The sequence below is a fragment of the Etheostoma spectabile genome, chromosome 15 (assembly GCF_008692095.1).
Source record: "Etheostoma spectabile isolate EspeVRDwgs_2016 chromosome 15, UIUC_Espe_1.0, whole genome shotgun sequence".
Taxonomy (NCBI): domain Eukaryota; kingdom Metazoa; phylum Chordata; class Actinopteri; order Perciformes; family Percidae; genus Etheostoma; species Etheostoma spectabile.
This window is the reverse complement of record NC_045747.1, coordinates 3,729,809-3,742,881: the sequence shown is the minus strand read 5'-3', so window position 1 is coordinate 3,742,881 and position 13,073 is coordinate 3,729,809. Positions and strand designations below refer to the sequence as shown.

Sequence of the window (13,073 nt, the reverse complement as noted above, 5' to 3'; positions counted from 1 at the left end):
AAAGAAAATTGGTGTCATTAAAAGGTTGGATTTTCCTAAATTTATTAAATTAAGGCATCAATTTCCAAAAGATGTTTTTTATTCCTCTTTTTAATCAACTTTAGCATAGGTGTGTAAAGTTATGCAAGCCACTGTAAATCCTCTCACGCAGCCTCAGAACGTACATGCTAGTTGGCATTTGGCTGTACTCCTTATTGCTTAGTCGTTCTGAATAGCCGTAATCAATTGTTAACCATGATGTAATACACAAAATGAAGAAAACACTTCAGTTTGGTTTGTTGTGTGCAGGGTCGTCGCTGTGTGCTAAAGGACTGCTGCAAGATCTTAGACAACACCGTTCTCCCTCCTGAGACCGTGGTGCCGCCTTTCACTGTCTTCTCTGGATGCCCAGGTCAGCTACGCCACACAAACACACACCTGACCCCTCCACTTTATGTCTATCTGTCAGGTATTTACCTGTGTTTGTCTATGTCTCTCAGGTCTATTTTCAGGAGAACTCCCAGAGTGCACGCAGGACCTGATGATTGATGTAACCAAGAGTTACTACCAGAAGTTCCTGCCTCTCAGCCAGATCTGAGTCCTGCGCCAAAACCGTCAGCAGGATCCACACCCTTTCCAACCAGATCCAGGTCAGGGTTGGGGTCGCTCGTCAGAAATGGACTCTGAGAGCTCACCTTCTATCCTTCACTTCCCAGAGGCCCTGAGTTTCTCAGCCCAAGGACAAACATTTGGTCCAATTACAAACCCTTAAATGATTCTAGTTTTTGAGTATGAGAAAAGCACACAAGGAATGAAATCTGATATAGCTGCAGAGGGTTTGCAGCTCCAAATTGCAATGAGAGTCTTAAAGTCTTTACTGAACTGCAAACAGAACGATCATGTTTACCATCCCAGCAGATCTGAGATGCCTTCAAGGGGCACGGATAAAAAACGTCAATCTACAGGCGCTCAGTTTTAGATATTTCTTTCTGATGAACACTTTGATTTTTTTAATCAAGTATGTTCATGTAGTGTGATACTTTTTCCTGGTCAGTGTGCTGTGGAGAAACTCAAGTACCTCTGTGTGGCTGCTGAGAATCCCAATCTTAGTTCTCTGACAGCAGCTGTAGGTGAAGATGAGAAAGTGAAGGAGCTATGAAAGGAAGGTGAAGGGTGGAGCTGTGTAAACAGCATGGACCAAAACAATAGCAACACTAGTTGTGATTAAGGATGTTGGTTGTACGTGTTTGTTATTCATGTCAACATTTCATTTGGGAAACGGAGCAGCACACTCATATCAGCAAATTTTGAAAGGTGTTCTGTTGTTTTAGTCTCTGTCATTTTTGGTTCTTCAATGTTGAAGAACCTGTTTGCTTTCTCCTTAACTGGCTTATGTAATTTGTCATAAAATGTATGGATTTTAATTTAATAATGTTTGAAATTATCAACTGCAATGCTAATTTGAATATTTTAACGTGTGCAGGACAGACCCCTGTGCTTTGCCTTTTTTTCTGTTAGCAGACAATAGCCAGAGCCAACATCAAACAAAGTGCAGCAATTCAGTAAATATAATATAATAAATGCTTGGAAATCTGCCTCATGTATGGACTCAGCTCTGTCTGCTCTACAATGCAAAACGCCTCACCACGTAACCTTCTATTTTTCATGCTTCTGTGAACAGGGGCAAGTTTTTTGTTTGCTCATCAATTAATACGCTTATTATGACAACATTTTAGACAATTTTTAAATAGGATGAAGTGATGACATATAAAAAGCCAAAGGTCAACTTCACTGTGACATCATAATGTTCTGCAAACCCCTTTTTGGCCATTATTCAATGCCATAACTCAACAAAGAGGGGAGACATTTGGTCGCATATAAAGTTTGTGACACTAATCTTGGGTGCCCACCTTGAAAACTGGGGTGTGTGGGTGTGTGTGTGTGTGTGTGTGTGTGTGTGTGTGGTGTGTGTGTGTGTGTGTGTGTGTTGTGTGTGTGTGTGTGTGGTGTGTGTGTGTGTGTGTGTGTGTGTGTGTGTGTTGTGTGTGTGTGTGTGTGTGTGTGTGTGTGTGTGTGTGTGTGTGTGTGTGTGTGTGTGGCCAAAAACATACAATGAATTGTTTCAAAGTCTTCACTACATGTGTTATGAGTCTGGACAGACATGGATGTAAACTGCAATTTGACTGGTTGGCTTTACAGATGTTTCACAAGGAAAGAAGTGCATTTAGCACTGTTTTGGTAATAAAAATGTAACGACAACTTTACCAGAACATTCCGCAAGGTAACTTTAAGCTACTAGCTAGCACCTTTTAATGTGCCTTGTGGAGACTTACTTGTAACTTAAGAGACTTAATTGTAAACAAGTTATGTTTACAATTTTTTCCCCCACCAAAACATCATGCGTATGCTTGAAGTCTAACCACCATGTCCACTGCATTTCCTTCCTCTTTAAACGTTTGAGTACTGCATTGTTAGCATTCTCGTTTACTTGCTAGCTAGCAGTCCTCTACTTTTCTGCCTTTGTTGGCGCACTGCTGTGTAGTTTGGCACATTACTGCCACCTGTTGGAGAGTGAAATGGTGTAAAACCATTGGCTGAACTGTTTGAGTGATCTTAACCCCCGTTGTCCTTGAGTTAAATTTGACCCCTTTTAAACCAAATTACCACAAAAAAGATTGGATTCCTTACAACGCTCTTTACAAGTACAATTGATCACTTTCCTTCCTGATGAAACTCATTCCTCTGATCTTAACTAGTCAAAATAATTGATAATTTCTGCTTTTTTTAACTCAAATATTAGGTATAATTCTATATAAATGAGGGTTATTAACCATGAATTCCAAATAGTGTAAAACTAGTAGTATTAAGGTGGTGTTAGTGAAAACTTAAAAAAAAAAAAAAAAAGGGATGAAAAATTCAAATTTGTTAGGTTTTGACCCAGGAGGACAACACAAGAGTTAAATAAAAACCTACTTCAATGTGCTACTGGAGGTCAAAACCTCCAAAAGGAACCTGTAAGAGTAGAAAGAGACAGAGAGGACTGAAAAAAACTCAACATTTCTCATCAGAATGTGAGTTCTCAAAGAAGTGGACATTAAAAATGCTACACTACAATAATAGAAATTTGCTGGCTGGTGTTTCTACATTTCTTTTCATGACGTAGAAAACATGGGTTTTCTACAGCTATCTTCTGGCACCACCTAGTGGCTTACAGCAGGGCGAAGTTCAATGTCATTTCTGTGAGACTAATAACTAAGAGAAATTAAGTCACCACAAACTCAGAAACCACTGCTCTGAACAAAATATCCCTAACAATCCCACAATATTTCAAATGCATGACTCATGTAGTTTCTTTCACCCACCTGTAAATGTCAACTCAATCAGTGTGGTGTGACAGCACAGAAACCCCTTTATAACAAATACATCTTGCTTATGTATAGTCTCTTGTGAAATATAAACCTGTTCAGCCACTTCTACTTCTCCAAACGTTTAAGAGCTGCAAGTTAACAGATAACAGATAATTAGAGAACCCTCATTAATTTAATATCTAAGCAAATCCAATTTAGTAAAGCAATTCAGACAAATCTCCATTTTATTATTTATTTTAATGAAACATAGTCCATCCGATTGCAACTCAATGGTTTTATTTATTTTACAATGTGAACCACATATACCATACCAACAATTAAATGTTAAGTATATAGATTAGCCATTTATTATTTTTCAAACAAATAAGTATCAAGGAACAGCCGATAATAGTGTTGGCTCCACAGACACGTGGCATGAGTCGGCCTTTTGAGACAATGTGGATGAAGGCCGGTGACTGGCTCAGGGGAAGAAAAGAAAAACAAAGTGCCCCCGCTATTAGGCCTGCACAATTAATCGTTATAAAAATCGCAATCTTGATTCACGATTTAGTTTTTAAATGAATGATTTAAAAAAAAAAAGAAAAAAGTTTAAGGACAGATTCTAATTTTACAAGCCAATTGCTTATTACTTTCTTCTGAGAGTTATAAAACATACTGTAAACTAGGCGCTGCAGTGCTCTCCCTTCTTTTCATTGAGGCCTGTGTTTACAGGCTTGCGGTGATAAGCAATGTTCTATAGGTGCCAAAATAAATCTGTATGTTCGGTACTGCCAATTTGTTTTGTCGTGGTAAAAAAAAAAAAAAAAAAACGTGATTCATATTTTCCCCTTAATCGTGCCGGCCTACCCTCTATTATAACCGGGCTAATCAATGGGGGTCAACACTGCAGATTGAACAGTGGGACTATAAAGACAGCACAATCCTGCTCATAGCCAACTCTTTAGTAGCGCCTTTGTGGGGGAAAAAAAAGCTAGCCTTTGATAGTCTGAATTTTAGGTTCTTCTTCCTATCAGCAGACACTTCACATCTTCCCTTGTCATGTTGTCATGCAACAGAAACACTAGGTTATAACTACTAATTTGTAACAACAATTACCATTTGGTTTCAGTTGAGAATGCTACCAATGCCAATGTGGAATGTCATATACAAAACAGCGATTAAAGTGCCTGGAGAAAGAAACTACTAAAATGCATTTCTCTGATTTACAGATAAGCATGTGGACAGGCCATCAGGTCAGTCCTCAGGATTTACCCCATTTCCAACACCATATTCTGCCATTAGCACACCCAGAGTGGAAAACTGTCTGATGGACTCTAAATGTGACTTTTAGGGAGAAACATAGATCCTTCCTCTGTTACATTATTCACTACACTTGACCTGTGCTAGCTGAAGCTACCCAGAATGTACAATGAATAGTTGTGTTTTTTTAGATACCGTTTTAAAATCAAGACTGACACATCCTCACCATTAAGTTAGTCAATGAATTACTTGTTGACCCTACTGTTATCAGAAAAGTAAGCAAAACAAATTCACTTTTCCAATTTCAGGTTTACCTTTTTGTCAGTCTAATCGTATGGTTTCACTTGTATGCAAGTACAAACGCAGAAGTCCTTATTTTGACAGAAGCAACAACTCTAAGCCCGGTTCTTTTCTTTTACCAATGAGCCAGGGATCATGTAAGAGTATAAAAGCCAACCTAGAACGCAAAAATGAAATCTGTGACCAAAATGTAACAAGTTAAAAAACTGGCATGCTTTATACAACTAAAGAAAACCCACTTTCCAGGTCATAAAGGTGAAGGAGTGAACAAGTCAACAAAAAGGGGGAAAAGAGAAGGAAACACTGAGATCTCACAAGTCAGCAACAGTGGGTATTATAGGTATCTGACTCACTGACAACTTACTGTATCACTATTATGGCAGGGCATTACTGGAAATTTACATTTGATATCTAGCCTCCTATGCTAAATGAAAGCATATTCCAAAAATTGAGTTCCTTACGAACACAAACAAGCTTAGATTTAAATCCAATAATTCGTTTAGACCCTATAAAATCAGTACAGTACCAGTTCATATGGTTCACAAACTGCTAAATATACCCAAATTTCAGCCTCACGTGATATCAGTGTCTCCCCCTCCTCTCCATTACAGAAGGATAGAAGGCAACTATTTCAAGAATGAAACAATCCCAGAGTTTCATCATCTTGTACAAAGTATAATGAAACCCATTCATGTCTTATTAATGCACACACCCCTTATACAAAAAGCAGTCAGTGACACAACACCCAATCCGACACTCGCCAAATAATCCATGTTGTGTGCACTGGCTGGCATACTTGTTGGATCTGTTGAGAAACGCTACCTCTGTAAACATTTGTGATTTATGCTTTCTTTACAGCACCAATAATCTTCCGATAAGTTCAATCATTTGTCAGACAGGGAAGGACTCTTGAGTTTTTGAATACAAGTAGAGCCCACACACAAAAACACTCCACAACATGATCAAATTATTTTGAAGCGTTGTTGGAAACCAGAGGTGTGTGTGTGTGTGTGAGGGCTCCGTTTCTAGTCATAAGTGTTTACTTTTTCCAAGCAGCATCTTTGTTGGGACTGATCTCAATCGGGCCTGTTAAGGGTGGACAAGGCTTTAACTGGGATACAATGGAAGAGCCGATTTGTTTGCATGAGTTAGAGGTGAAAGCTAAGTGCAAATGTCCTTATTGCAACTCATCAGAATAATCACAAGATCACATAAAACAGCAGCTGCTTTCGTAATAAGACTAGAGTAAAGGGGGGGTGTTGCAGTCAGTAAACAGGCTGTCTAAAAAGCTGTATACACAAAGAAAAAATTTGCTTTCCATTATCCTCAAAAACAAACAAAAACATGGTGGAGAAAGAATGCAAAATTAACTTGGCTATTAACACTGCTGCAAACAGTGGCAACAAACCTAAATTGTTAACACTGGTGGTTGAAAAACTAAAAATAAGGGTGACTGGCTGAACTAAATCAAAGCAGAGTAGTTAGAGAATAAAGTTACATGCCATCAACCTAGTAGCCAGAGAAATGTAACTGGTTACAAGCGGGAGACAAAGCAGGATGATGTCACAGATGTACTCCTACTGGGCGATTTAGCTCCACCACTGACAGGCAACGTCAACTGAGAGCTGCAATGACAACGTAACAAGGGACAGGTGTGTTGTTTGACGCAGAAGTGAGTCTCTGACAGAGCTGGGTCCAACATTTGGCGAGCAACTTGGTTCACTGAGTGAGACGATTTGATCATGGCCCTCACTTCCTTATTAAGGTGGTGGGTGAGGATGAGTGAGGTTAAGGGAGGGAAGGGCACAAATGTGTCAAGGATCGAGTGGCTTCTACTTTTCAAGCAGCATGGTGCATTTCACCCCTTTGAGATCTGTCCACATCCCAGGATGAGTTGGTGACTCCCTTCGATGTCTCCTTTCCTCGGTAGCGATGTCTGAGGAGTGTGTGATGTTGTCCAGACCTCCCAGTAACTCACAAACTCCCATTAAGTGTTCTGATTGCAGATCAGTGATTTGTAGTAATAGTGGGAAAGGAGAGAAGGAATAGAATTCAGTCAACATCTGAATAGACCGCACTGAGACCTTCAGTCTGCATTTTCAGCCGAGGTTTCTTTTGCACAGCCAGGCATTCAAGTGTCTGTCCATCTGTCCCACATAAGCCATCCATCCATCCATCCATCCATCCATCCATCCATCCCTCCCTCCCTCTCATAGCCTTGGCTTTTGAAGGCTTTTACCCTACTCCCTCACACACAGGCAGCAGATCAGATCATCCTGTTGCGTTTGTGTGTAGGAGAGTCTGTGATGACATCACTACACTGGGTGGAGTTTCGTTTCCTGGTTCCTCCCCCTCCAGCAGAGGCGGAGCCTGTAGAGTCCAGATGCAGTGCCATCTCTTCCGAGATGAAAGTGTTTAGGTCGACGTCTTGGAGCCCATTACGCCTGCTGCGGCACACCGGTGCAGAGCCGGAAGAACCACCTACAGCAGCACCACCTCCGTTACTGCTGCTCCCACTCACATGTGTGGGAGACCCTGGAGCACCAGAGCGCACACTGATGCTTGCCATGGCTCCACTTAGACCTGTGAAAGGAGAAGAAGACAGGATGGAGAGGAGAAAGGAAAAACAGACAACGTGCATCAGCTGAAGAAATAAAGACAGATAAGCAAGCTACTGCATACAAATCTTGTAGGACTTTGTATGATGACTTGTTAGACCCCAAATGACAACTGCCTGAGCAAAGGGGCATCAACAGAAAGTTGGTATGTGCATCTTCCTAGAGGATATTAATTGGAACAACTGGTTTTGTTTTATACAGTTGTTAGTAATACCAAGTTTATGTGTGTTACCACACTGACCAAAAATCTGGGAATCTGATTCCCTAAAAGACTCAACAGTGAAGTTGACAGAAATGCCCATCTAAATCAAAATGACAGGGATGCACCAATTCATCAGCCGAACACCAGAATCTGCTGGTATTCACCCAGCGGTCTACAATCGGCAAATAAGATGACATTCGCCAATTGCTGTGGCCGATTTTTATTTGTTGTGTTGCATCAATTTTATGCTGGCTAAATGTTGTGTTAAAGAGCCTTTTAAAGCACTTATTCAAAAAATAAATATATATTTTTTTTTTAATAACCCTATTGATATATTAGACATATAGCCCTTAAATTCAGGTTTAAGGCACTTCCACATTTGCAGCACTTTGCCAAACTGGATGCGTTGTCCATTAATATACAGTCTATGGTATTAGCCAAATTGTTATTTTAAACATTGGCATCTGCACATACTTTTTGTTGGCACATCCCTACAAAATAAGTTTGCCTGTCCCAACACACAAACACCAGTGGGGGAATGCAGAAGGTATCTGATAACAGAAAGGAGACATACTAAAACCTCCTGACACAGACCTAACTTGTGTTTCTGTAACCTAAACCACCAAATGCCTAACATCCTTCACCCTGACGCGACACTTTAAAATATCAGGACCTTCAGATAAAGTTCTGAATATTTATTTGCACTGAAAGCACACCAGAAATCCCAACTGCAATGTAACCGAATTAAAAACAAAGAGTTGCAGCTGTATATTTAAAAAAAAACAACAAAAAAAAACTACTTGATTTAGATTCACACACACGCCCCTTTCACCATTGGCCGGTACTTACACACCCATGCACAAAATAGCATATCCTTATCTCTGAGCCACATGTGGCAGAGTACGATGACGCAAGGACAAGCAGGCTCTCTCTCACAAACTAACTTTCTGTACTTCAGTGCTTAAACTTTAACTCAATGTTTTTTCTCATTTAGGTGACAAGCTCTATGCAAGTAATGAGCTACTCCAAAAAAAAAAAAATCTTTATATTAAAATACGTTATATCACAACTACTTTAAAGTACATTGCCAAACCTTAAACCTATTACATTTGTGAAACTAGTAGGTCACACTTTGAATAATCTTAAGTGTTACCAACAATGTAGCTGCCTTCTGGATCGTAAATCACGTATCTGATCAGATGCCTTGAATGACCATTGGCGTGTTAGCTGTAAGTCAAGCTTGCGTGTAACTCACCATGCAGTGCTATGGCCTCCCTGAAGGGCTGGAGGTCTGCTTCTACAGATGAGCCAGTCTCGGCTGGTGAATTAGCCCGGCTGGGGGCCAACATGGCCAGTCGGGGATTGGCCCTGCTACTCCTGTGTGGTGGTGCTTTTCCGCACAGAAAGCTGATAAGGTCTTCCCTACGGATGGTTCTCCGGCGCTTTTTCACCCAGGCCAACATGTCCTACAATCCAATAGAAAAGGGATCCATCCGCAATAAGACAAGGTTTCATTTCACTAACAAACGTGAATGTTTTTTTCTCCTCCTTTAATATCCTTGCTGTGTAAATCTAATGCAGTCTGTAAGCACCTGGTTCCTAAATTGTCAAGCCAACATTTGTCCAGATATAAAAGAATGGATGGGATTAACAAACGTAACAGAGGAAGAAGACCCACCTTATTACGGCGTTGATGGCCTATCTGGATGCCCCGATCAAAACTTCTCTGATGTGCCTCCACACTCTCTGCAATGGGGAAAGAAATCATAACAATAATCATCTATTCCAAACACCTAGCAAACAAGCATTATACCGTTAAAAGTGGCATTGTTTTGGTCCTTGACCAGAAACCATTAGAAACTCAACGCCTAAAAATGTTGGCTCTCTACTGTACATTTCTTTTGTATAAACGTAACTGTCCACTTTTAAATTACAGCAAATTACTTCCAGAGGGTGCCAACTACTCACCACTTGCTAGCACTACTTACCTGGCAATTCTTTGTCCAGTTTGAGAAGTACACTGCCAAATTAGGAGTCAAGTCTAGTACAATTGCATTCTTACTACAACCATGCACCCCTATTTCACTAGTGAATTCCTGACATTGTCATAGACAGTTAAAAAAATGCATTTTCTTTTCAACCCAAATATACAAGCCCTTTAATATACTGATCAATATGGAGCTGATAAGTGTGATAATGGCCAGGTTTGTTTAACACGTGTTAAATGAGCCTTTCAATAAAAACATGTCTACATTTACAAGTACAATGATAGCCAGCAACAGTCCATAATGATGATACAAAGCACCAAAACAACTGTAGGTGTAGTATTGCAGAGCAATAAATTAAGGTCGGAGAGAAGATGAATGTTGTTAGGTACCTTTGTAGAGGTTGGTAACTGCTGTTGCCGAGTTCTGAAATGGCACCCACAATGACAGGCCCTGCTGATGGCATACTCTGTCTGTGGAAGGAAAAGGGGAAATATGTTTGGTTTCAATAGATAACATGTGGACGTAATTTAAAAGTATGCACTCTTGATTAATGTGACCAAAGGGCAATAAAACATGAGAGGCACAACAGCTTAGTGATTATAGGGTTGAAGTGAAGATTATTTTCATTCGCCATTTTGTCTTGCATCTACAATTGCACGGACAGGGTTTGGAATAAAAATAACTGTCAGCCAGCGCTAGATGGCCAGCTTGGCAGCAGCTTGTTTAGCTAGAGAAACCGACACATCAACTTAACTGCCCTCTCAGCAGTAAAGTTGCAAAGCCATGTCAAACATGGATAGACTGTCCATATGGACAGGAATGTATTCTGTCCAAGAGCACAGCCGTAGCATATTGTAGACAAACCAATATTTCCACAGCGAACCAATACTATCCTCGCCATTTTGTGATTATAACGGTAGCTACGTGTTGCTAAACAAACTGCTCACTCAGCAGCAAACCGGGCGTTTAAAAACAAGTGTGCATTTAAGTGCTGTAAACTCTTTATGTGTATAGCACATTTCAACAGCTAATCGCGTCAGTTAACACTGACAGTATACAAGAGACTGTCATCTGGGAATGTCGCGTAGCTACGATTGTTGTTACCATCGCCATTTTGTAACTAGCCTGGCTAATGTTACGTTAGCTATCCGCTGCTGTCTAACTTGGTGTCAACAAGATATGTTATTGACAACGCTATCTGTGTTAACTTACATTAATGTAATTATGTCAGTTAAACTAGAAATAGTTGTTTAACAATCGAACCATGTGTAGCTATAACACCAGGTTCGATTTCATAACTATTTTTTGTCACTGGCTAACACAGTTAGCTAAATTTAGCATTGCAAAATCAGCTGTAAACGTTAACTGGACAGCGAGTTGCTAACGAGCTAGTTAGCTTTTTACCGTCATCGACGCTAACGTTAGTTCACATTAACGCTAGGTGAGTAGCCAGGTTGCTAACGTTAACCAACAAGCCAAATGCATACTGGCAATGTAGCTAGTTAGCTAAGTATAGCTAGGAAGACAAACAAGGAGAAAGAACGCGCTGGTTTGAACCTTTGTATAACTGTGCCACAGCAGTGGCTGAGTTCTGGAAGAGATGCCACAGTTTATCCTGGTCGTTGTCGGCCTCCTCCTCGCTCGGCTCCCTTTGCTCCGCTTCGGCCAAACACTGCCGCTCCCATTTTGAGAACCAGTGCTCGGGTCCGTGTTCCTGTATCTCCGAGTCTCCGTCTTCCTTCTTCTCCTCCATTTAATGCACCAAAACTCGCGTAAAATGCACCTTTAATGTGTTAAAAGATGAAAATCTGACCACTTTATAAAGAATTATGTGAGTAAATTCATGAATACTGTTAGCTTATTTTTAATATTTCGTACTATAATATAGCGTTGCTTACTCTCCTCACTTCCATCTGTGAAGATAAGCTTAGCCAACTATTTTTCCTAGTCGCCGACGTCGAGATATATACCTAGCTACAACGCAGACTATCCTGTTATGTTCTTCATCCCGCCCATTATACTAGCTAAATGTCAACTATAATTGGTGGCATGAGCACTGCAGGGTGGGTTTGAGGGTTTTGCTCAGAATTGTATTGGTTCTTCGACACGTCCGTCACAGCATTGACACAAAAGAACCACCGTGAAAATTCCCCATTATTATTAAAGCTTGCGAGAGAGTGCAAGTTGAAAACTGTTCTGTTAGCTACATTAAATAATGATGTGTTTGGTAAAGTGTGGTAAATGTTTAAGTTATTTATGAATAAAGTTTCACTTTATATTATAATCTTCTATGAGCTTGTGTATTTCCCCCTTCTTATTCATTCAGAATATACAGCTATGAAATTAATATTGTAATAACTATATCTTTCGACAGCAGCAGGCGACACCATAGACTGTATGAAGGGCTACAATAATGAACATTACAAGTCCATATATGATAATCTCGTAATCCTTCACCCATGAGAGCAGTGTTTATGATAAAATAAAATAAAAACGATGCTTTAACAATGAACACCAACCGAAACATAAAATGAGATGAGATAAACTAGATTAACCGGTCAATATAAAAAGCCGACGGTATCGGCCAAGTCCTGGTGTAGATTTTATCCACTGGTGCCGCTTTCTCAAAATTTGAAAGTTTGTCTGTTACAGCCACGTACGGTCTGGTTTCAGCACTTAAGATATGTGGAAACATTAACACTGCCTTGAAAAAGAAATAACTCGTGATTGGAAGTTGAGTTGTCCGACACAATAGCAATAAGCCACGGAAGTATGAGTTGTCATGTTTCACCATAAGTGACTTTATTGTAGGCCTTTGTTTTCTTTTAATTTGTTTTTATCTTCCATTACGAAGCCTATGGCTACATTGATTTACATGTGTGCAAGACATGTTATACCTGCATTATTTATGTGGCTATGGGTTACTTATGAAATGTGAAAATATTCCTTTTTAAAAGTGAATTTCTCCACAGTTAAGTAACACTGTATCCAATTGGTTCTGTACTTAACATGGGCGCATACTGGAAAGTGAGTGGAAATGGTCATAGGAGAAAGATTTTTGTTGGATGGATGGATCATTTAGGAATTTTGGATGTGCCTGATCTAAATAAGTAACTATAGTTTTGTAAGCCCAAATTTTGAGTATTTTCTGTAATTTGGCTACCCTACTTTAATCTGCTCAAGAGTAGCCTAATACAGTATTGGAAGCAAAAGAAGCCCTTTATTAAGATCATTGGGAGAAGCAGACCCCTGGATGAACATCACAAGATCAATCAGTATCACACTATAGCCCTTTTTTAAATAGAATTATATAAATGAAATACATTTGTAAATAAATGAGCAAGTGAATACAAGTAATATCAGTAAGTGGGGCCTAAAT

The 13,073-nt window shown here is 39.8% G+C and overlaps 2 protein-coding genes across 2 annotated transcripts in view; one reads left to right on the top strand and one right to left on the bottom strand.

Annotated features, from left to right (window-relative positions):
• dctn5 (dynactin 5) overlaps positions 1-1,574 on the top strand; it is a gene marked incomplete at its 5' end in the record, with an annotated part of 4,246 nt that extends 2,672 nt beyond the window's left edge. Inside the window, 2 exon segments of the mRNA XM_032536512.1 lie at positions 289-391; positions 480-1,574. Coding sequence (XP_032392403.1) covers positions 289-391; positions 480-577 — 201 coding nt within the window. The 3' untranslated portion in view covers positions 578-1,574.
• Positions 1-11,704, bottom strand: part of hapstr1a (HUWE1 associated protein modifying stress responses a) — a 17,114-nt gene extending 5,410 nt beyond the window's left edge. Inside the window, exons 1-5 of the mRNA XM_032536507.1 lie at positions 11,252-11,704; positions 10,084-10,164; positions 9,385-9,452; positions 8,962-9,172; positions 7,141-7,469 (exon numbers count right to left, since the gene is read on the bottom strand). Of these exons, the coding sequence (XP_032392398.1) occupies positions 7,153-7,469; positions 8,962-9,172; positions 9,385-9,452; positions 10,084-10,164; positions 11,252-11,447 (873 nt within the window). The 5' untranslated portion in view covers positions 11,448-11,704 and the 3' untranslated portion in view covers positions 7,141-7,152. The remainder of the gene's footprint in view (positions 1-7,140; positions 7,470-8,961; positions 9,173-9,384; positions 9,453-10,083; positions 10,165-11,251) is intronic.
• Positions 11,705-13,073: the final 1,369 nt, after the last annotated feature.